This window comes from Nannobrachium achirus, assembly GCF_963921795.1.
Source record: "Nannobrachium achirus genome assembly, chromosome: 4".
NCBI classification, from domain to species: Eukaryota; Metazoa; Chordata; class Actinopteri; order Myctophiformes; family Myctophidae; genus Nannobrachium; species Nannobrachium achirus.
Genome location: NC_137813.1, coordinates 45,662,051 through 45,687,795, shown reverse-complemented (window position 1 = coordinate 45,687,795; position 25,745 = coordinate 45,662,051). Strand labels below are relative to the sequence as shown.

Genomic DNA, 25,745 nt, shown 5'->3' with positions numbered 1-25,745 from the left:
ATATGTGAGTACTTTTCCCACCACTGCCTGCACCTGGACCAGGATGTGTGATGGATCTATCTCTCATTCCCCTAAATGTCTCATCCTTTCTGCTGTATTCACACACAATGTGATAACATATACAGTAGTAGTACACTATCAAGATTGAGTGCGTTAAAACAATATCTCCATCAAGAGTTTTTCTTTTTTGCCAAAAGATGGCAACATCAACACTCCACCTCAGCGTTGTTTGGTGTGACACAGTAGGTGTGGTCTGCTCTGCAGTGACACTAATACACACTTCCTCTTCTCATGGTGGTGAAACCATATTGGCCAACCTCCCCTCCTCTCTAGAGGAAGATCAATTTGAGAACCAAAGGGCTTGCTGACAAAGAGCTATCCATCCGTCATTTACCATCAAGTGTGTCTCTGTGACGGTGGCGGTGTAGCATGCATCGATACAGATAATACTTCTGCTCTCTCGGGCTCATGTTTCTTCATGTGTGTGGTGGCACAACGACCTCTCAGGGCAGATGAGGTTCGAGTAGTGTTGTTAAGGGCCCTTTGCGGTGCCGTCACACACCGTGGACATGGACCAAACCCCTGACAAGGACACCTCCGAAGCCACAGGTGAGAGAACAAAAGTGGAGTCTGAATCATTTGGTAGGAAATATCTGAAGAAGTGTTGTACCTTTCACTTCATAATATAGGCCTCGTGGGTTCATTTTGTTTTAAAGTATTTAAGAGTTTTATTTGAGATACTTATGTATAACTCCTTTAGTAATGTTATAGGTCAGATTCAGTTTCTGGCCTGTGAAATCACTCTAAAACTGCCACTTGTTGTTTGTGAGATCTGCTGACATGACTCAGGCAACCTCCTGACATGCACGTTGTGTGTATTGCAAATGTGTGCGTGTGTGTGTGTGCGTGCGTGCCTGGTTTTGTCTTTGTGCGTGCATGTGCTTGCCGGGGTGTTTGCTGTGGTTTGGTGCTACATCCTCCCTAGTCGGTGCAGGATCGATGAACTTCCTGAACCCTTTTCTCCATTTTGACACAGCAGGCAGTGGCTGTTCTGACATACACTGTTCTCTGTGCTACTTCTGTATTTACAGGCAACTGAACATGGCTGTCTGTATTTACTATGAAAAATGAAGAATAGAGTAGTAACTGAAAACGGCAAGACGTTTTGTGTGTTAGGATATAGCGATATTTGTATAATAGATAGCCTCCTCAGTACAATTGTGTTTTTATTTTGTTACTTCTTAAAATAAACTGCAATATCCATTATGCTCTCAATTAATGAGAAGTACAGTGTCTTTTTTTGTAAAATCCATAATCATTTAACCTTTGATTAAAGCTATAGAGCTATATGTTCGTCCATGCCTTACCCTATCCCTAAACTTCTTTGCCTTTTATTACTATTGTTTTGAAAACATTTTAAAATACTTCAAATAGCCTACATCGAAACGTTGTGAGCTTGTAGATCAGCTATTTGAAATATTAAAAAATGTTTTTCAAAATAGTAAAAAATGGCAAGAGTTTAGGGATAAGGGGTAAGGCATGGACGAAAAGAGGGCCCTTGAAAATAGGGCCCTTACTCTCAGTGGAAGTGGAAATGTGGTGGGTTTGATTTTAAGCAAAACAATCAGGGAATTGGATCTAAAATTATAGGTCTTAAGTTAGCTGTGCCGGCCGGTGCATCGTATATCTATCTGTCTCTGAAAGGTCACTAATGTATATATATGACTTGTACAATGTTGTTATGAAAAACAAGGACTTTCTGTACAACAGAGCATGATACAGATTGCAAGCAGGATGTGGTTGACCTAAATGGAGACAGCCTCTGAGAGAGAGAGAGGGAGAGAGAGAAAGATTCGTTTAACTCATTTACATGTTTCGAATGTGAAACGTAAACTTAAACTGTGGAAAGTGGAGGTTTGGTTTATTGGTTAATGAAATGCACCATAGTTCATATTGTCAGCTTTCTGACAAAGCTTATAGGCCTATACTGTATATGTTTTCAACCAGATAAAATCAGATGTCACTGAATGAACATAACTGTTAATTCCCCCTTTATTTTTGCAGCACTGTTCTTTTTAGAGTCTGTTTAGCTAAAAATGTTAGTTTTACATATTTTACAAGGTACTTGGAAGCAAGTAGTGTTCACAGCTATGTTGTTTCTGTTTACAAAGCCACTTTAACTGTCCAAGCCCCCATGAACACACATAAAATCTGAACTTTTTATATCCTCACAAAACTTTTACAGTCTCTCAGTTACAGCAAAATTGAGTTTGCAAGGTTCTGTTTATAGAATTGTATTATACAGTGCAAACGTGAGTGAGTGCGTGCGTGTGTGTGTGTGTGTGTGTGTGTGTGTGTGTGTGTGTGTGTGTGTGTGTGTGTGTGTGTGTGTGTGTGTGTGTGTGTGTGTGTGTGTGTGTGTGTGTGTGTGTGTGTGCGCGCGAGTGTGCATGAGCAGCATGTCTCATTTGAGACAAAGAACTTCTTAAAGGTTCCTTTTTGTACACTGTATGAAATGGTAAGATTTTATAACAGCTGAAATTGAGTAATAAATTGCTCATTTCCCATTCCAGCGACGAAGGCCCTACATGTACGTAAATCTGAAACTAAGCGCTACAGTGAGATCTTCCGGGATTTTGATAACTTTGAACTTGGAACCTTGGAGTATCCGTAAGTCTGGCTTCTCTAAACAAAAGTTGCTACTTTTTTCCTCTCACAGATTTCAAGTTGAACTCATACATTGTAAATTGAACTGGAGGATACAGAAAGGTCTTAGTTCTAAGCACTGTCTATGGAAACCATTTGGTTCGATGCCTGAAATGAGGTCTGGTTAACAACACAGGCTTAAGAGATTGTCACGTTTTGTTATACCACATAAAATACATCAAAGAATAGAATACCTCACTCATGGAGTTTGCTTAATAAAAGCGGTTGCTAACAAGTGGCTAAATGATCCTACAGAGGTTGTCGGGGACATTATACGTCATCACAACGAACACACCAAATTCTGGGCCCTGGGTACAAGGATTCACTCACATTTTGTGCTTTAACTATTTTTGAAAAATCTTGAAAATGGGTGTCTTTGAATATTTCAAATCCTTCTAAGGATTTTTGAAAAACGTGTGTTTCTATGTCAGTGGTGCTCAAACCTTTTCACGTGAAGGACCCCCAAAATGATATGTATTTGGCCACGGACCCCCATCTCAAAATATTTAGTTCCGTTTTTAAACCGAAATCGCGATTTGGAACCACGCAATTAGCAAATCGCAAAGGTGCATAATAATCGCAAAGTGATTTCTGTGTAACGGTGGCTCCCCTCCTCCGTCCCCTGCACACATGTGAAACTTATGATGTGTCACTCTTAGGGTGTATTTTTTGCCTTGATGAAAGCAAGGCAGCGACATACAGTACTTTCTTCCTTGACAATAATGAGAGGCAGACAATACCATTACTGAGATCTTTCTGAATATAAAAACGTTTTATATTGCTAATAAGCAAAATAAAAGGGAATCTTTTTAAAATATAACTGAACTGAATCAAACCATTTGCATGATTGCCAATTTGGCTAGTTATTAATAATCAATTTCTTTTTAAATGTATTACACAATAAATATTCAACAGAAGCTTCGGAAGCTTGACTTAAGGTAGTGATGTGATTTTATTTGGTTAAAATAATGTATTATATCAACCTTTTAACAAAAAAATAACGTTTTGTTTTAACCAAAAAACTATCACTTATCCTACCTTAAAATAAATATATAAATATCGCGAATAAAATTGTAATATTTGTCAGAAAAATTGCAATTAGATATTTTCCCAAAATCTTGCAGCCCTACCTTACATACAGTATTAACCACTTAAACCATACCTACAGTATATGCTTTCTTGACCAGAGTGCCCCTCTATACTTGGCCCCTTTGTGATGCATTGTGAGCTTGTAGATTCTGAAGTTTTTATGTCAAAGGCTCATGAGAGCATTGAGATGAATGAATAATTGTATTTATACATTTTCGTCTGCAGTTCTACGGATGATCCTGATTCTCCGGCGTCCATCCCAGAAGCACCTTCCACGGAAACTGAAGACCTGACAGAGCAAGATGACGACGTGTCTGTAAGGAATCAATATATGTGTACAGTAAATGATGTGTTATCTCTGAGGGGTTTGCTTCTAAGGAAAACACTGCATATGAGTTAACAATTGAGGGGATTTCTTTTAATCTCTGATGTATCTTTTATCTCTCCCAGCAGTGTGATGACACCTTCTGTCCTGAGACACTACCCTCTGAGTCTGAGCCCACAGGTACAGTTGCATGTGTGTACAGCTCAATGAATACCTAGAATACCTCCTGTATGGATGAGTGTGTGCCTTTGTGTCTTATTGCCATAGAGCAGTGGTTCCCAAACCTTTTAGCTCAAGAACCAAACTAGTGAAAATAGCGGATCTACAAGCTTGCAGATCTGCCATTTTCACTACTTCTTAAACATTTGTTTTCTGATTTAGGGAATTTATGAATTTCCTTTTGAAAAATGTTTGAATTTGTTTTAAAAATCTTTTAGAATAATAATAATTAGTAATTACTAACAAGATTAAGGAAACAAAAAATAAAGGGATCACCCATAACAATGTATCCACGTTTGGGAGACAGACGAGAGCGTGCTCTGTACTGTCTGATGAAACACTGATGAAAACGTGTCAGTTTGTCATGACTTCTGCTGCGATAAATTCAAAGATTACAAGAAAATTCACCTTGCGAGCGCGGCCTGTTTCTATAGATTGCAATAGAGGAGACATTGCAGTGGAAACGTGGCTATCTATATACCACATTAATACCACGTTATACTATGTATGGGTGTTTTGGATTTGTTAGGTTGTTTGGTTTTCCATTAGTCACCAACACCAGATGTCTTTCTGTCCATCCATAGATAGCCCAGTAATAAATGGACATTGAGAACACACAGAACACGAGAAGCCTTTAGCAGCTAGTGTCTCTTTATAATTGTCTTCGAACAGTCCACTTTAACCGTTCCTATTTTCACGTATAGACACGTGGACTAATCTCTAACGTGATTAGGATGATCAGGGGTAAAGAGAGGATTAGAGCACAAGGCAGCTGCTGTAATGTTTTACCTCAGATGCAAGTGTGTTGGGGGGAGCATGATGAGAGAGCAATCAGTGATATTTTCCAAGTCAATACCGATAGGAATTTACACTTTTAAAATAGTATCCCTTAAAAGTGGTAAGTAAGTAAAGCCTTGCTGAGCCATGTGGCCCATAGGGCAGGAGCCTATATCTCCTGTTTCTGTTGCGTGAGGCAGCTTGATGCACAAGTACAGTAGACATGACGCTAGTATGTCGCAGGGACTTGCATATGTCGCAGGGATCCAACCTTTGATGCTGAGTGCCAAGCAGGGAGGCACTGGGTCCCATTTTAAGAGTCTTTGGTATGACCCGGCCAGGGATCGAACCCGACCTCCCAGTCTCAGGGCGGACACTCTAACCACAAGGCCACTGAGCTGCGGTGTTTCACTTAAAAACACCCTGTCAAGGACCCCCAAATTGATATATATATATATTTGGCCACAGACCCCTTTCTGAAAATGCTTTGTGCAAGGGACCCCCAGAAGAGAAGATTTGTGTAAAAACAAGTGCATGCAAGGTTTTTAAATACACCTTTTAACTTCAACATGAGGATCCACCTCAGCTGGCTGGAGCTAAGTAGACAAATCAGCGCTAAATAGATTGACCCTGTTGGACCCACATGATCAGGTATTCACAGCAAGCATTGGAGATTAGGGATTAGGGCGTCACATTCAGTAGTGTTTAAATAACACTGAGAAATAAATGGCGCTCATAAGGAGCTTACAATAGATACAAGCACTACATTGCTTAAAATCACCCCTATTCCCCCTCCAGTAATAAATCCACCCTTATACGCATTCCTCCTGTCCCTTTTGAATGATTGATTGATTGATTAGAAAAATGTATTAGACAAAAACGGAGAACAGTACAAGTATAGTCAATACAATAGAAATGTTGTACAGTTCTAGTACAGTTAAACACCCTGCCTAAAAGGAACATCCCAAATGAGTCCTTTTACAGTCTTTTTTTACGTTGGAAGTCCTAGGTATTCAATTCATGGACATAATCCCTCACCTGTGATCAACTCATTCTGTAAACAACCTCATGAAGGAGGAAGGGGAGGAGCGTGATGTTTCTATGAGAAACTCTCTATGAAATTCTCACTACACTAGCCTACAAAAAATCCTAGCTGAGAAGGAGAGCTAGAACATTCTTGAGCATGTTTCCCAGTGGCACCACTGTTGGCATGGGATTGGCTATCCATCAGGTCCTTATCCGCCTGGTGCTCTGTCACACACCAGGAGCTAAACCTCACACGGCTCTGCTGCTAAAGCCCGTCACTCTGCAATCTGGACCTGTCCTGGTTAATCCCCAATCCCAGCACAGGAGGCTCCATGCAGGCTCAAGGCAATGCGAAGCTATACCGAGAGGCTGCACTCGGAGACCGCCGAGGGGAGAGAGGCAGACAGCTAGACTGAGAGAGGTCAACCTGGCACACAATCTGGCCACAAATCACCCGAGCCATTTCCCTCTTCAAACTGATTCTTGTGGATTTTGCTTGCAGATGGAGATGCCGGAAGAAATCAGCCCAGCTTGATTTTCTTTTTACTCCTGGGCTTCTGTGACAGAGACACTAGTAGAGAGACTTCCTCACTTGGATTGGATTGTCCAACTGAGGAACTTGAAAGAGAAGTTGCACACGTTCTCAGGAAGGCATGTTTTGTCCGGCCACAATATTTAGCCTGATATCTGGAACTAAAGCGTTGACCTATTATTTTTTTAAAGGAAGTGAAAGTAGCCATGGGTTAATCTCTGCTTTTAAATTCAGCTGCTGAAGCTGACATTCATCTGAAAGGTGCATTTTGGGGTAGTGAGAGAGAGAGGAGAGGGTAGACACGAGACCACATTTTCTTTTTATTTTATTCTTTAGAACACATAACATCGACTGCTCTCTCACAGTGACTCAGACTCAGGGAAGAAGAGCAGCTGATGTCAGAGAGAGTGATCTCATGTCAGCATCCTGGCTGGCCGACCACAGAGCAGCTGTAATTAGGGTATGCATGCAGATATACGGCATATGGGCTCCGACTGGTTTGGGTGACACTGCTCTCAAACCCGAGATTTGTCTCTCTCTCATGGAGCCCTGTGATTCAAGATTCATTGTATACATGCTCATACACGTATGTGCAGTGAAATGTTGCTGCGGCAGACACCGCCAGAGAGGAAGGAACCAGTCAGGGAAAAGAACAGGGAATTGATCTCTCGCTGAAGCCTTTTGTCTTGGGTCCGTATGAAGCCCGCCCCTTTTTTCGCTCCACACATTCCCGTTATTTTTGACCGGAAGATTCAGGATCCGATGTGGAATTTCTACATGTTGTTTTGGGACACCGGATATTCGTTCACTTGTCGTACTGGGACATACAGTATACATGCTGTTTGCTGAGATATAATGGGAAGTTACAGACCTTTTTTGAAATCCGAAGACCAGCTATGACTTCCCGTTCCCGTTCCCGTTCCTGTGCCCAGCAGTCATTGTATCCTACCTGGGGTTTGTGTGCAGCTTTTTTTTTTTTTTTTTTTCTTTTCTTTTTTTTTATAGATTTGTCGTTAATCAGATTTTTGATCAGTAGAGTTGTGTATACATTGCATCATACATTTCTAAACCCAGTAGAAAAGTCTTTGTTTTTGGACTCTCGGTGAGACTGCAGCTGAGGCTTTGGTGATGTTTAACCCTGACCTTGTAGAGTCATGCTCATGTACTCCCTCTCAGCCCAGGATGCCGACCTGGTCCTGTGTCGCTGTGAGGGCGGCGTTGAGATGGGCCTGCAGTACACCAAGATGTGGTGCCGCTACGCCAAGGAGCTCCTGGCCTGGATGGAGAAGAGAATGAACCTGGGTAAGAGTGTGTGTGTGTGTGTGTGCGTGTGTTTCCAGATGATGCAGTAGCTGGCGCTCATGTGCCGCAGGGTCTGTCCATCACGGAGTCTAGGGGTTTGAATCCGCCACGGTGCTTCCGGCTTGGCTGTGCGCCTTTACGAACACAATTGGCTGTCTTTCGGGGGGAGGGAAGTCGTGCAGGGAGGGTCATATTCGTCACTGCACGCATTCTTACGGGCTGGGTGGCACGTGTCAGTAGGGGATGTTGAACGGAAGGAGTAGGATGGAGGCACTACGTCCTCCCAGTGGGGGCTCCTCACTGCCTGGCAGCTGAGCCAGTAGGGTACAGTAGTGGCAAGCAGTGGGAGGAATAGTTGACATAATTACTAAATAGGGAGTAAAAGCAGTGAACTTTTTTTTGTTGTTGTTTTTTAATGATGCAGTATTTAGATTTAACCTGAATTTAAGTCATGGCTGTGTTTCATAGATTCGTATGACCGGTGTTCATGTTAGGCGTTTACAACAAAAACAGTGTCACCGCAGACAGTCACTTTAAAGTGTTCTGTAACAGTACGTAAAGACCATAAGCACCTGAAAGTATAAAGCTATAGGTACCACGTTCACATAATTCACCAACACATGGGGCCATCTTGCCCAGTGCCACTAAATGAAGGAGGGTCCGTGCTCAGCCAATGGAGCATTCATCCCACACCAAGCCCTATGGAAAGAAGGATTAGAGGGAAGATTAGCAAACACAGGGTAATTGAAATGTCAGTGAGTGCCTTGAGAGCGCATGCACAGAGATCACTCTGGCATCGGCCAGCCCACACAGGTGCCCATAGTTACTGTCTCTTGTCAGCTTTGATGCCAAACATGTGAGCCTGTTGGTAGCAATCACATGGAGCCCTGCCTGGCTGTGACGACAACTGTGTTGTTGGCCAACAACAATACATGACTAATGCAGGCGGGGTGGAGTTCAGGCCCACACAGTTGTGGATTACTCAACCCTCTTAGACGATGCTGTAATAGCGTAATAGTTCCACAGACGAGCACAGAGGTATGTTGTTGTCCAGTTTAAATGGCAGCTTCACACTGTGCCCTGGGCAGTCATACGATAGTATCATACAGTAATTTTAATATCAGTGTCTTAACAACAGAGCAGCCTGAATGATTTGGAGCAGCGTTTAGATTAAGAATGATGGGGTATTGATGTCAATCAGCAGTGACGCTATGCCTTTACTTTATAACAATATAACCAGTAAGACGCCCTACCGCACAGGACGGAATCAGGGTTTCCGCTAGGCATTTTTGGGGCCGGCCACGTTGGCCGGCAGGATTATATTTTACCGGCCAATCAATTAATTTATCGGCCATATTATAATGAACGTCACATACGTGTTTGCAGATGAGATACTGTATGTGCGTGTGCATGGTGCACCCAACTGATAATTACACCATTTTATGTTAGCGCTGGGCTCTTTATTACAGATGCAATTGCAATCTTTTCCTGAGTTAACTAACTATCTAGCCTACTTATGCAGGCCTAGATCGCTTGCCAAAAAAGAAGTGAATAGGTTAAAGTGGACGCAACTCAAGCGAACCGTTTGTGCCCTGCCACACAGTGGCCTACAAATTAATAAGTTCATATTTTGATTTTGGCTTCACGTCTCATTAAACCTTAATATGCAAACATACAACCTTTGTTTTGTTTTGTTAATGTTATGTTATGATGGCGCAAGGAGGAAGGTTGACTTGCCTCTGTTAGTCTGTTGCTTTGACCACCACAGTGGCATCACATCCATGCGATCAGAAAGTCATTTGCGTGCTTGTATAATCCATGTGATTCCACAGAGTTCGGGTCCCTTTTTTATTATCATCTACTGGGTCCAGCTTGGTCTAGATTACCCCAGTTCTGTTCGGATCATAACACTAAACCCACGCTGTATAGCGCTGATGGGACAAGCTGCTGGAATTGTCAGCTGTGAAACATGTGCTTCTCCGTATGGCCGTCCTGCGTATCTAAAATAGCAGACATACAAGTTCACAGCGCGGCGCGTTGCTGACGTGTTGTGAGCTTGAAGCTCTGATATTTTCAATGCGCGTAACCGTCGTACGACAAATAGACTGATCAAATGCGCTCAGCGCAGCATGAAGCAGCAGCAGCAGCAGCAGCGGTGAGCTCCGCTGTCGTCAGACTCACAGAACATGATACAAATTTAAAATTATGATAGGTTTTAATGGTTTAGCTTTACTGCTTTAGACAAATAATTATGTGAATAATAAGATTAAATTATAAAATAGCCTAAGAGGCATTTTCCCAGCCGGCCACGGTGGCCGGTGGACTTTATAATTACCGGCCAATTAAACATTTAACCGGCCAATGGCCGGTAAATACCGGCTAACGGAATCTCTGGACGGAATTCATTTGCAAGTGTGATTCGAGTTGCGGTTGGTTGTTTGAGTTGGACAAAATGTGGACAAAATATTTCTCCAAATATGGATATGACTGACGTCTGACATCATAGATGTCTTACGTTATAGACCACATGAGACTCACACAATATGTACATATATGGGCATTCCAAGCTGTGTGCTTAATATTGATGACATCAGGGATCTCCATTTATGGGCAGGTCAGCTATAGACATTGAGGAATATGTAAATGAATTCTGTCCTGGCCATATATGGAGCGTCCATATGGGCATTGCCAAAATTGTCACGATGTCACAACAGGTCAGCTATAGACATTGAGGCGTTAAGCTGCCTTGGTCATTGAGTCAACAATGTGATGTCACAACAGGTCAGCTATAGACATTGAGGCATTACCCAGCCTCGTAACGCCTTGGATGGACAGGATCTGCCGGGTTTGATAGTAAATTACGGTTGCAATAATAACTATGACGTCAGACATCTATGATGTCAGACGTCAATTTGCAAGTGTCTTGACCATATATGGAGCATGAGGTGTGACAGACAGACAGACGGACATGAGCTAGGTTTTCATACTAAACTGTCTACAAAGTGCTTCACATACATAAAAAACAATAGACAAGAAAAATAAGGGAAAAGAGAAAATATATATGCAGTTTAATTAAAAAAAATAAAACATTGAAGAAGCTAGAAAACTAAATTAAGAATGAACACAAAGTCTAGCTGTCCATTCCTCTAGTTAAAAGCAATTTTATATAAAAGTTAGATTATAAGGGGGCGGCATAGCTCAGGGGTAGAGAAACCGACATTAGAGCACGAAGTTTTCCCAGTTCGAATCCGGGCTCCCCCTGAGTCAATGTCGAAGAGTCCTTGAGCAAGACTCTGAACCCCTAGTTGCTCCCAGTGAGTAGGTTGGTGCCTTGCATGGTTTCCTCTGCCATTGGTGTATGAATGTGTGTGTGAATGGGTGAATGTAATGCACAATCTATGTAAAGCGCCTTGGATAAAAGCGCTATATAAATGCACCATTTACCATTTAAAAGAGCTTTAAAAGTGGACACTGAGGTAGCATGTCTTCAAATGAAAGTTTATTCCACAAGTGTGAAACCTTTATGGCAAATGCTCATGCAAGGCCGTTAAGTGACTTAATAACAAACAATACAACATTACAATCAGTTCTGAATGCCACAGGTAGCCAGTGCGGTGAAGTAAGAGCAGAGGTATTGTGGTCATGAGTTTTCCTAAGCGTTACAGTAATTGTCTGTCTCTGTATTCTAATTAACTATAAAAGCAAGGTTATATCGTCCAGTTAACCCACTTGGTCTGAATTGTAACTAAATCCAATAATTATTTGATGTGCGCCCAACATAGCCATGCGACTGACTCCTGGTGTTGTTTTCACATTATGAGTCTGTGCGTGGTGTGTTTATGTGTCTGTCTGTGGACAGATATTTCCAACAGGATAGCATCACAACCACGCACGATACGGTCACAAAACTTTACAGGTGTGTAGGTGAAATCACGATGAAGTCTTAGTTTGGGCCTGGACGGCTGGTGTAGACAGTGTGTCATGGGTTCGAGTCCCGATTCCGAACACCTTTTCTGCGTGTCACTCCCCATTTCCTTTCAGTCTACTGTACACTATCAAATAATGGCAGAAAGACCAAAAAATATCTTACAAAAGAAAAAAAACATTACATTAAAGCCTACATTAATGTATTTGTGGATGGTGGGCGTCATATATGGAGACTATTCTGGCGTCCGGACAGTTATCGTGTAAAATAGGTACTTTGACGGGTACGGGTACTTACCGGATGCGGCATGAATTCCCAACTTGCAACGTTCCTGAAATGGCAGCTTGTGTTGTAATGTGACACATTGTGAGCTTACACTGTAGATTCGATGTTTTCGGGCTAAGATATTTAGAGTAAAGTGAAAACAGGCTGGGCCCTTGGAAATGTATGTTCTTCTTACCACACACATAGCAGATTAGACAACATTGAATGTCAATATTTCAACCATGCATTTCTGTTCACAGAACAAGAATTTGCAAAAAGCATAATAAAGGCTGCAGAGGGCGCCAAGTCCTGTGTGTCCCAGCAGGTACGTTTGTATGGTGGATGATGAAGGCTGTGTGTTCGACAAGGCCAGAATAACATGTAGCTTTGAGGACATTTATAGTTTTTGTGTATATCTGGTTGTTCGATAATTTTAGCACCCATATCATACTGTTTTAATGTATTCATAGTATTCTCATTATGTGTTTGCTATTAAATATGGCCCAAAGCTATAGCTCATTGGCCATGGTTGACCTTTAACGATAACAATAATTAATATTTGGTTGTCTACTTTATTTAATTGTAACACATTTTATGCATGATATTATTATAATATAAACAATATAAAAAATAGATTCACATAGAGTCACACTTACAAAAAAATATTTTTTTTGTTATGCAAAGACTGTGTGCTATAGACAGGTTCTCCTTCTTGTCTTTGCAGGTTATGATGCCTTTACAATACATCTACACCATGGCCCTGGAGCAAGACATTAAAAATAGTGGTGCCTCCAGACAGACTATGGAACAGATACAACATCGCTGTTACCAGGTAGACACACACACACATACTGTGTCAGACAGAATTAAGTCTCAGTTATACTTAGTTGTGTGCCGGTGTCATGCTAAGTAAAAAAGCAGATCTACAAGCTCTCAATGCGTCACAAATGTGACCTGCTGTGAGCTTGCAGATCTGCTATTTACGACATGCAACACCAGTGCACATGCACACCAGTGCGAGTGCAAGTATGAATCAGGCTTTAGTCTCTCATACAAGCAGAATTTGGTGTTGGGCCCACGCGCACAGTAAAATGCTAATTTGACTCTGAATTGTGTACAAATGGAACCAAAACTAAGGGTCCATTTGGTTATGTTTGTACACACTCAAAGTTGTTTGTGAATACTTTCAATTCTGGTTCTATTTGGTAGAGTTCTAAATGAACACTTGGGTTTCTACTGCGCAGGCTTGTATTGTAGAGACGTGTAGAAGATAGGTATGTTTGTAATCTGGTGTTTGTTATCCTGAAGGCCTTGGCTGCCAAGAGGAATGAGCTTGACGAGTGGCGCAGAGAGTTTAAGGAAAAGTGGACAAAGCAACAAAAGAAGATGGTGAGTTGTTTAGCTAGTGATGGAACTCCCTATATTTTGTCCAAACTTATGACAATTGATTTATTACCTGGCAATGTGGGCATATGTTCCATCCATTATGCACAATCTTTTGGATATAAGTGTATTAAATGTATATTTAACCTATTCAATTCAATTAAATTGTGTGTGTGCGCGTGTGCGTGTGTTTTCAGCATGATGCAGTGTCAGCTCTGAAGAAGGCCCGCCACCAGTACATCCAGCGCTGTGAGGAGCTGGAGAAGACTCGGGTTCTGGATGACATGGCTGGATACAAAACCATCGACAAGAGGAAGAAGAACAGGGATGAAGCCCATACCAAGGTGAAATAAAAATAAATATATAAACACACACACACACACACACACACACACACACACACACACACACACACACACACACACACACACACACACACACACACACACACAGACAGACAGATACTGTACATTGTACAGATGAGTGACAAATTTAAGGAAAGTCCTGAATAACGTAGCCAATGTGCAGCCAGGAAGTATAGTGGAAATTTAGAAATCCATCTCTTGTGAAAACAGGCACTTTCTAGTCTTTGGTATGACCCGTCACCCGGACGGGGAATTGAAACCTGGGACCTCCCAATCTCAGGGCGGACACTCTAACCACAAAGCTGGTGTGATGCTTGTGCATTAGTACAATATGTCAGGAAAAACAGAAGATCAAGTCTTCCTCAGGTGGCTGAGAATGTAAATGCAAATACTCAGACTGTCAGAAAGAACAGACCATTCTATAACTACAAAGAGATATATTATATAACTACAAAGATATATATATATATATATATATATATATATATATATATATATATACACACACATACACACACACTAGTCCTTGCCTGTTCGAACATATGTGCTCCGAATTAGTATATGAGGGATTGAATGTAGGAGTCTCAGAAGTAATGTTGTACCCAGACATATCAGTCATCTCCAAATTTGGGCGCCGTTTCAGCATGTTGCTGTTACAATGTTGGTGACACATGCGCAGTACAGACGGTGGTATCAGTGATGTCAGTGATCTCCAAATTTGGGCACTGTTTAGTATCAGTGATGTCAGCATCAGACAGACATCGGACAGACAGTGTCATTTGGTCGTTTATTAGTAGAATAATTCTGGGTCCTTGTTTCAAAGACCAATGGACTTTAAATTTTAAAGGTATAAAACCATAGGACTGGTTTAAAGCAACGTGGGAAAAAGTGTGACGGTCACATGGGTCACCATGTTTTCCACAACTCAAAACAAAGTTCATCTGAGTGATCACTTTTATCCTATGATGAAAACCCAATTAATTGGGCCCCCAATTAATTGGGGGCCCACTTGAAACATCCTCCCACAGGTTGAGAATCACTGCTAGAACAATTATGCCAAGGCAATATTTTACCAGCTGTTCTGGTGGCTTGTGGTGACCCAACACCTTACTGAGAAACGTTATGTTGGTTTTTCCTTTAATTTGACACCTTGTGGTGACCCAGCACCTACCTAAGAAACGCTATGTTGGTTTCTCCTTTAATTTGTCACTGTCTGAATGTATTTTACTTTTCTTTTTTTCTAAGAGAGGGAGAGAACCACAAATTGATGTTTTTGTGGTGAAACTTAAGTGGAGCTGTTGTTGCTCTATTGTTGCTGAGGCACTGCTGCAAGTCATTAAAAGCACATTAGAAGAACATTATAGTGTGCACTATAATAATCACCTCAGTGATAGTATGTGATATGTACGTATGTATGTACTGCATGTATGTATGTATAATTGCTTTTATACAGCAGATACCAAGCATGCATACAAACAATTACAATATATGTCATAGCCATATAATATAATAAATGAAACACAACGAGCGAGGCCACTGGCTCTCCATGGTTACCATAACACTTGGCAAAGCAACCGCATAATGCATGTTTTATTATGGGAATTAATAACAGTGTTGGAATGCATTTCTCACCATTTACATTGCCTGGCGCATACAAGCCCTTGTATAAATGTTTATAATGTATGTGGCTTTAGGCTTACAAAGCTTAATGATGCATTTCAAGTACAGCGATATCGTTTTGTCGTATAGCAGTTTTACAATTTAAGCATTTAGCAGAGTTTATACAGTAGCAGACATTATACAGTACATCAAGATTGCTTTATCTGTCATTTGTTGTAATTCTTCAAGCAGCAACAAAAAAACGAAATTATGTTTCTCCTAGTTAAAGGCTGAGCAGAAATTCATAAAAGAATAACATTTGTTCAGAAAAATACTCAATCAATCTAAATAAATAAATCCTAAAAATGTCATTAGAACAAGCATAACCAGATAAAAGCTGTATAAAAACAGAATGAAATTCATCAATAGAGTTAATCTCATCTATTCTACTGCATAGAAGTGCATACCTCCCAAGTTCATACTATCTAATAAATAGATTGGAGTTCAAAAGTCTGATAGCCTAGGGAAAGAAACTGTTTTGCATCAGTTACATGTCGTACGTTATGTAATGTTATGCTGTATCTCTGTCTCTCCCCAGATGACAGAATCAGAGGCCACTTACAGGCAGTGCGTCTACGACGCCCAGATCCAACAGGATGAGATGGTGAAGACCAAAGATGTCATTATTTCTCACATGCGCAAGCTCATCTGTCAGGGAGACACAGTGCTCAAAGAGGTTGGTGGGACATTAAGGAAGCATTCCAGATTTCATTGTATCTCATGGTATAGTTGACATTTCTGCCGACTATTTTACAATTTTCCAAAGACTATGGTGGGTTGTTTGATTTTCAAGAAAGCCATCGGATTCTGTTAATTTCAGTACGGCTTGAAACTTGCTTCACACAATGAAGATTGTGTGAAGCAATGTTTTGTCAAATATTTATTATCTTTGTGCCTTATCATTGCATTTTAAAGTGCTGATTTGTTTGAAAGGTCTAGCCAAAAATAGTCCCTGGATTGATTTATAACCATAATTAAAATTTGCAAGTGTTTTAGCCAAACATCTTTCTACTATAATAGACAGGCCAGCTCCTGGTGTTGTTTAAGCATGTCATTGATAGACTCTCACACCACTGCTTCTACAGATTCCTCCTTTCACAAATACATCGCTGCATTTCCCCCCTACATTCCTAGCTGCTTTCCCTGAACGTATTGTACTTGCACGATGTACAATTAAACAAAACAATAATTTAATGCTATGACGCGAATTACATCATAGTACGTCCATTATAAACCTTCCGGCCGAAACACAGACTTACAAATAGTTCCACGCTGCAGTGTACTTACGAGTGTAGTAGGCCTACTGTGTCCCCTGGTGGCAGGAACAGTGTAGTGCAGACATTACGACACACACACACACACACACAAAATACATGAAGAAACAGTGCTTTTGGTGGGCAACATGGCTTGGAGCAGTTGTGCGTGTGTGCATGTGAGCACGCGAAGCGTGCGATTTCTAGATATGAGATTTTCTAGTTGACTTAACTATTGTAGCTGAATAGTTAAGTTTGGTAATGTTGGTAATGTTTTAATGACATCTGAAATGAAAAGTCTACGTTTATTTTTTCTAGCTGAAGCTGTGAATAGACAAGTATTAACAGTGTTATGGTCCTTCAAATTGTAGACAGAGAATTTGTATCTTAAAGAACATACAGTAACACCAGATAACCAGAGGGGTATTCAACCTGTTCATCTATACATCCATCTTTCCCCTGGCTTGGCCCAACTTGTTCTCCGTTCTCTCTGCATTAGGCTACAGTCAACATGTTCTACTTCCAGCGCCAGCAGACAGAGGCTGTCCCTCTGGGCTACCACAACCTGGAGCTGACCTGCCGACCCCTGGAGCCCGGGGAACCCTATCTGCAGTACATCTTGAGCAAGCGCCTTCCGGAGCAGCCCCTACAAACCTTCAGCTTTCAGGAGTATATTCCTCAGGGCAAAGGGTATGCTGCTAGTCTGATCGCTTATTATCTCTTTGGCAGTTGTCAGGGACAGACATGTATTTCCAGTAACGCTCAAAATAGTGACTCTAAAATCCGTCTGTGTTTTTGTCTACTGTTGCTTTGATAAAAGATCCGGGAAGACCAAAAGGAAGACCAGTAACCCCCTCAGCACATTGCCGGACTCCTTCTCTCTGCTGAATGACAGCTGGGATGGCAGACGTCCCATTGATTCGAGTAAGGAGTCCCTGTAGAAATACCCTGTGCTGTACTGTATGTGCTGTTTATATAGATATCCTGGTCTTTGGAAAAGTGTCCACTCATTTTGTTTTGATGCTCTGCAGGAAGAATGGGTTACAGTGACACGGACAGTTTGGGAGACAGTATGGAATCTTTGTCTAGCCCTGGTAAGCAAACGTCTGATAATTTTTCTAATTTAATTACATTATTATTACACGCTTAATTAGGAAGATATCTCAAAGAGACTTAATGTTTCAAAGCATCATTTAACTGCGGCACCGAGTGCTGCGCTGCAAGCTTGTACAGTAGATCTACTATTTTTGAAAAATCTGTGACAATTTGTGACCACAAACAACATTGTACTTCAAATCGTTTTCTCGGGGGCCCTGATATAACATATTTTGAGATGGGGGTCCACGGTCAAATACTTCTGGGGGGCCTTGACATTAAAAACTTTGAGCACCACAGATAAAGAAACATAAGTTTTTCAGAAAAACACTATTAGGAATTTTTGGTATTTTCATGTCTTAATGGGGTCAAAGCTGGTGGTAGCTCAACAGAGCTAAACATTTTATATTTACTCTCCAGCTCATGGTGTCAGGATGCTGCCCAAAGCACCATCCACTGGGACAATGTCATCAGAAGACCTGGATGAACCTGAATCAGGTTGGTATGGGGGTTTTCATTTTTTTAAATTTAATACAACGATTTAGGCGTTCGCAAAAATACATAATACTACTACTCTCTGTCTCCTCACGCTCTCAGACAGCCTGGACTCCTCCATGGACGCCAACGGTTTCGGGCGCATGGTGCGCACGCCGTCCCGCGCCGCGCTGACACACCGGCTGAGGAAGATGAAGAGCAAGATGGTGAAGTGCAAGCAGTGTGAAAACTACATCATGGTGAACGGGATCGAGTGTGAGGAGGTAGGGGGAGAGAGATATATATATACTATATAAAACACACTCCTGTGTTTCAAAGATGGATGGTTTACTAGTCCATAGCAGTAGTCAAATGATGAATGCATTAGCCACTGCTGTGTTTGATAATGCAAATTTGTGTTTTCAAATCTAGCAGTTCTCAATTTGATATACAGGTATATATTTGGCCACGTATCTGAAAATGTTTTGTGACAGTAGGGACCCCCTGGCACATATTCAAAAATGTTAAATGTCAAACACACAAGAAAAATAGCAGATGTGATGTGAGCTTGTAGATCTGCTATTTTTGAATCGCCAACGCTAAATTCTAAAATGACACAGATACTTTCCCGGCTGTAATAGGTTCATTCAACACAGAGAGAGAACATCAATGAAACAGAGGGGATTCGGGATCATTTTTGAATATTTTTCCTGTTCCGTTTTCTGTCCTGTGGTCAGTGTCCGCTGGCCGTCCACAGGAAGTGCCTGGAGGTGTGTCAGATGGAGTGTGAACAGAGGAAGGGGGTGTTGTTTGGCGTGGGCCTTTCACTGCTGCGGCACAGCCAGCACCAGGTGCCCCTCGTGGTGCGGCGCTGCACGGCGGAAATCGAGAGCCGTGCGCTCAGTGTCCAGGTACTGTTGACCCACGTACTGTATCCTATACTGTATCCTATACTGTATCCTAGGGCTGTCGCCATTATAAGATTCACGTTGACCATTAATTGTCATACAAATAATTGCGATTAACGATTTAATTGTGTTTCGTTGATAACTGCGGAGAATATGAATAAAAATTACATTTCTGTTTGGTGTTTGCTGCTACGTATGCAGAACAGGCTGCTGTAGATTATATTGCATCAGATGCCTAACAGTTAATGACGTTAAGCACAGCTACTGTGTCACTGCATCAGTAACCTCCCATCTCTCTCCACAGGGAGTGTATCGTATCAGTGGGTCCAAGCCTCGCGTCCAGAGGCTGGTCCAGGCCTTTGAGACTCAGGGGGACCACTTGGACCTGTCTGACCACTCCCCCCATGACATCACCTCTGTCCTCAAGCACTTCTTCAAGGAGGTACACTAATTATCTGCCTCATTAAAGGGAATGGAACAGATTCCATATTTGAGTACCTGAGACGAATAACAATCTAAGTCCATATCTTTTTTAAATATAGGTATTTTTTGATTTACCAGACTGTAAACAACAAACTAGTCATTTTAATCTGTTAAATTGTTAATGCACTCCCCCCTCATTTTGTTCAATGTTCTGTTTTAATGTTATCTGCTCCTTTTGTCTTCTAGTTTGTGGTTTACAGTCTGGTAAATCAAAAAGAATATCTATATTCAAATGTTTAAATATGGACTTGATTATATATAATCAATTTCATTATATGTTTATATATTATATGGACAGATGATTAGCTTAATGTAAAAAAAAAAATCTCACTCAACGGTAAACAAACCTACATAAGTGTATACAGGGTTTCTGCACATTTATAAAGTGACAATTTAAGGACTTTCAAGACTTTAATACCAAACTGTCAAATTTGAAGTAAGCAAGAAGCGAACATTGTAAAAATAGCAGATCTACATGCTGTGAGCATGTAGATCTGCTTTTTTCATAATATTTATCTGTGGAACCGAGTCACATTAAACGTAATACCCACAATTCCAAGTGCTTGTCAGGGTGGGGGAACCCAGTTCATATATGTTTATTTTGGGGGTCACAGCCTAAAAATGTTTGAGAACCCCTGTATTACAGTATTTATCTCAGTACTGTGATTCGTGTCTAATCTGTCTGTTTTCCCTCCCACAGCTTCCAGAGCCCCTGTTTACCTTCGACCTTTACAACGACTTCATCCGAATAGGCAAGACCATCCAACTCCTGAGTGAAAGAGTGGCGACGTCAGATACTTCTTCTGGGTCGGTGCATGACGTCATTCTCAACCTGCGACAGCTGATGGAGAAACTCCCATCGTACTGCTTCAGCACACTGCATCACATGATGTGTCACCTGCACAGGTGAGCTGAAATAGCTCTGTACATTGTATTAGTTTTCATAAAATACCTACTCACCACGCCTCGCAGAAGAGGTTTGGTGTAGAGGGGAAAAAGAGCAGACTAAGTACAGAATGAAAGGTCATGTTTATTAAGTATTGATGGTTCAAGTGGTTAAATATCTGAAATCACAAATTGACATGAATCCAAAATACACTGACGATCGTGCTGTCAAACAATTAAACTATATGGACAGATTGTTGGGGTCCCTGCTTCATCTCTCCCTCAACTAAGGGGTCTTTGGCCTGAAAACGTTGAAGACCCCTGTTCTAGAGAGTCCCCAGTAAAATGTGGTATTATAGCATGAAAATTCCCATTTTCCCGGTTATTTGAAAATAGTCAATCTACAAGATCACAAGTGTCGCATCAAGACACATTGAGAGCTTGTAGATACAGTATTAACTATTTTCAAAATATTTTGTAAAATCTTGAAGCTCTTCTCTTTGTCCCTGGCACAAAATATTTTCAGGTGGTGGTCCGTGGCCAAATACATAATTAATTTGTGGATCATTCACTTGAACCACGTTTGAGAACCACTTGCTTAAAGTCAGCTTTTCCTCTTCACAGAGTTTCAGAGCACTACGAGGAGAACAAGATGTCTTCTGGGAACCTGGGCATTGTGTTCGGGCCGACGCTCCTGCGCCCCCTAGTGACCACGGACATGTCCATGGTGGCCCTGCTGGAGACCAGCTACCAGGCCCTGCTGGTGGAGTTCCTCATCTCACACCAGGAGCAGGTGTTTGGCCCCCAGAGACAGAGAGCCAGTACGGCCCCCACGCCGGCCCCTACAGCCCCTCTTCCAGACACCCCGCCTCGCCGCACCTCCTCCCACCTGGAGGAGCAGATCTCCGCTGCTCAGGAGCATGGAGCGTCGTCCAGAGAGCGACCGCGCTCACTAGAAGTAAGAAGAAACTAAATCAATTTAGGGGCCGGGCTAGGCAATATAAAGATTTATATTGATATTGATATTGGTTTTGGTTTTGGTATTTTCCTAGAAATAAGGCTTATTCAATTAAGGCCTAAATGTTAATAATATTGACTGTAAAAAAATAAGTTTTAAATTGAACAGTAATTCAATTATTACCTATCATCTTATAATGGATGATTTACTTATCGGTCAAGTTGGCATGACCCTCGGGCAAGTAGAACATGACCTGTACTTGCCCGATGGGCAAGTGCCTCTGACACCTTAGTGTCAACCCCTGATCATAATATGGCAGAAGTTTGGTATTTTCCTAATGCAATTATTCAATTAAGACTTAATATTATTATTGCGATGTTAATATTGACTGTGATTTAAGTGCTGCATGAGGTTAGAGAAGCTACAGACAGTATACTGTATGCACAGGACAGAGAGAGTCCTGCCCGAGCTGCTTGCAGTGATTAACATTCCTTGTTGTTTTAAGCACCTTGGTACGGCCATAGGGGCAACCAGAGGCTTAGCCCGCTCTTATTCTGCCAGGATTAACACACTGACCAGCCACTGCTTTTCTGCTGCTCTGCCTCTCTGGACTGAACGTTCCTTTAACCACATGAACCCTAAAGAGTTCCTATTCTGGGCATGCAATGATAATAGGTTGAACATCGAGTGACAATAGCAGAGATACAAGCTCCCAATGTGTCGCACTCACAATGCGATGTGTCGTGAGCTATTAGATTGTCTCTTTTTGGTAAAGATATTTGGTGTTGAGGGAAAAAGGGAGGGGAACAGGTATGGATTCTACATAGATACAGTTTTTAGGGTTTAAGTGGTTAATGCAAACGACGCTTTGCTTTCTTTCAGATTATTAAGCCTTTCAGATTATTAAGCCTGTGCGTTTTCACAGAAACTAGCTCGGTGCGGCCCTGCACACTATTATATATTCAGTATGTATAGTAAAGTATTTCTTCTTGACTGACCTGAGACAGAAAACTAAATATGTGGGCGGGCTGCCATAGGGGAATGGGTAGAGAGTCAAAAGTTGTGTCAAAGCATCCCTGAGAAGGATACCCCTAACAGCGACCCAGCCTGTGTAATAATAGCGCCCACTGCTCCTAATAGTTAGGATGGGTAAATGTAGCGGACGCATTTAATGTACGTTTCAGTGACACAAATACCCCAAAGTTACATTATTATGCTGGTGGTGTGGTGATTATTATTAAGAGGTTTACATACAGTAGAGTAGATGGACGATAATTGAACTTTCTCTCATAGTTGAAATTGTTCTGGAATAGTATTGTGTCTGTAACTGTAAACAAATAGTCAGACAAGCAGTCAGATTCATCCCAGACTCTTCTCTGTAGTTATATGTTAACATGGGTGTAGGATTAGTTAATGTCTCCAGAAATCTAATTTCCCCATGTGTTACTTAATCACTCCAAAGCTGTCACCTGGACCCTATACTCAGACTGTGTCATTCCCACAGAGTCGATCAATCAAGAGAGAGTCAAGCGAGGGTTATATATCTGACAAGTCTTCATCCAATGAGGCAGTGGACCAGCTCAGCCCTGAAGCCAATGAGGGAGCAGGTAGGGAGATCATTGGTCAATTGTAGGCTCTCACCCTTAGTTTTGCTTTCATCCCTTTCTTGTGTGGTTTTCTTTTCTATTGCCGTGTTATTTTACATAAGAGAAGCATAGGAACCAAAATGTAATTAACGTATAGATTGCTGTGCTGATTGCGGCTTGTGTTTCTTCTTTTCTGCTTTGCAAGCATTTGTTTTAATTGAGCCGCTCTGATTATAGATTACAGACAACGCTTTGAATGTGATTGGTTTCATAAATCACAGATAATCCCATCTCTGAAAGCTTGTGTAACTCAGCAGACAGCAGGTCCCGCGCTATTAGTTATGTGTAGAGTGCCTAAAGGGACTAGTAGTCTCACTTTGCATGCTACCACATGACCATATTATTTTTATACGTTGTATTTATTTCCATTGTTATGCTGCTGAAGTCCTGTCATACATATCTGTGTACAGTATATCTTAATGAGACAAATTGAAATTACTAATGGAAATGGCATTATCAATGTGTTGGATATCTGTTGTTTTAATTTAAATATTCAAACAAGGGAACTGGCAAGCTCAACTCTGTAGTATTAAGTGTATGATGCGTGCCAACACAAATAGCACAGAAATAGCAAATGAAGTCATCAGCGCTCGCAAATAAGTATGTAGCCTAACACTTTTAAAAACAGAACCGCAGAATGAAACGGAGGGCCTTTCTCAGCGTTTCGGTATCCTGTATTGTGTACACTGTATGTGGTTGTGTGACCCAAATCAGACAGCAGCCAGGGACCTGGTGATTAACAACCATACAAATGAGAGAGAAGAGAAATAAATTACTAAATAGTAAATACTAAAATGTAGTTATGAGAAGAAACCTAATCAAATTCTGTCAGGTATAGCTATTAGATACTAGTTACAATTTGTTTCCTATATGATTGTGCCAAGTAGGGATAAGCACTTCTTTCCTATTGGTTGACAAAGTTCACCAACGTTGAACTCCATGCTTCAGACATGTCAACTCTCCGCAACCGGACTCTCCACCCTTTTGAATGGAAGTGAACTTCTGCTGGTGCTTCTGACATGTATGTGCGACCGGCATGCCCTAATGCAGCATCATATTGCCTGTGTGTAATGTGTTACCAGCAGAGCCATCATACGTATTTATTTACCCACTAAGACCTGAGGCCGATTCTACATAATGCCTTCTAAATCAGTAGTTCTCACACGTTCAACGATTTTTAAAATGTTCGAAAATAGCAGATGTACAAGCTTGCAGTGTGGCAAAAAGTGATGCACTTTGAGCTTGTATATCTGCTATTTTTTTTATAACCAACGAAAGAAATCTAAAATGACACAGATGCTTTCCCGGTTTTAATAGGTTAAATATGTCATCACACATCACATGCCTTTATGAGTAAAACATAGTTATATACAATCATTGTTTACCTGTCTCTACGGTATGATGCCCCACTTCATCAAAGTTGGGTGAATTCAAGGACATTTAGGCTTAACCAGTAAGGCAGGACAGTAGACTGTCACACCACATTACACACGGCTCTGTACCACATTACACACAACCAAGATGGCAGTGCTGTTTCACAAACTTATGGTAATTTGGGTGTCTTTTGGTTTCTACACTGTGGTAGATATTCATGCACAGCACTGAGAGAAGGGAAGGCATTTCCCCTCCTTATGCAGGTTTGCAGCTCATGCCACCCTGTGCCAGAGAGAGCAATATTTACAAACTTAGACCTACTTGTATTCATATCAGCATGCATATTAGGATTTTGGGGGTTTGTCATATTGAATTGGTAGTAGTAGGATTGATTGGTTGATTGACTGACTGACTGACTGACTGACTGACTGACTGACTGACTGATTGATTGAACATTTTGTTGAAATTTTCCATTGTGATCCTTTAGAGCAGTGTTTCTCAAATGGGGATACGTGTACCCCTAGGGGTACCACAGGGGGTACGTGAGGAAAACTAGAAAATGGGAATATGTATTTTACTATTACAAACCAAACCAAACCAAATTACATCAATAACGTGACTAGTGGTCAGTTATTGAATAGAAAGCAACATTTATTTGCCATTATGCTGTTTTATTTTGAACATATTGGCATTGGAACTGGACTTTTGATGTACATTGTGCTGTAGTCAGGGCTCTGGAAATCAGTATAAGTGGGTACTCCAGCCCAAAAAGATTGAGAACCACTGCTTTAGAGGAAGGGATAACAAAAAAAACAAGAGAAGTGCTGTTGTGGTTGTGTGGAAGAATGCATACAATGTACAAGTTATTTGATGTTACAACTTAACGTTACCATCTCTTCCTTCCCGTAGTCCTGGCTGTAAAGGGAGCTTCCGGGGCTCCTCTGGGTGGTCCGACAGGTGATCCAGACTCTCTCCTGGGGATCCAGCCACACCACTACTTCTCCAGGCAACCAGTGAGGTATCCCCAACAACAACAACACCCCACCCCGGGAACCCAAGACTGCAACCCATCAGGCCCTGGGGGTGGGGGTGCTGGA

At 41.4% G+C, this 25,745-nt stretch overlaps 1 protein-coding gene across 1 annotated transcript; it reads left to right on the top strand.

Annotated features, from left to right (window-relative positions):
- The first annotated feature begins 474 nt into the window (after nucleotides 1-474).
- gmip (GEM interacting protein) lies at nucleotides 475-25,745 on the top strand. Its single transcript, XM_080724120.1, has 20 exons — nucleotides 475-609; nucleotides 2,574-2,670; nucleotides 4,021-4,111; nucleotides 4,246-4,300; nucleotides 7,851-7,976; nucleotides 12,426-12,490; nucleotides 12,890-12,997; nucleotides 13,474-13,554; nucleotides 13,746-13,892; nucleotides 16,111-16,248; nucleotides 17,325-17,515; nucleotides 17,646-17,749; nucleotides 17,857-17,919; nucleotides 18,341-18,418; nucleotides 18,518-18,678; nucleotides 19,132-19,305; nucleotides 19,607-19,744; nucleotides 20,486-20,691; nucleotides 21,295-21,628; nucleotides 25,558-25,745. The coding sequence occupies exons 1-20, from the start codon at nucleotides 570-572 to the stop codon at nucleotides 25,567-25,569; spliced, it is 2,409 nt and encodes an 802-aa protein (XP_080580246.1). The 5' UTR covers nucleotides 475-569; the 3' UTR covers nucleotides 25,570-25,745.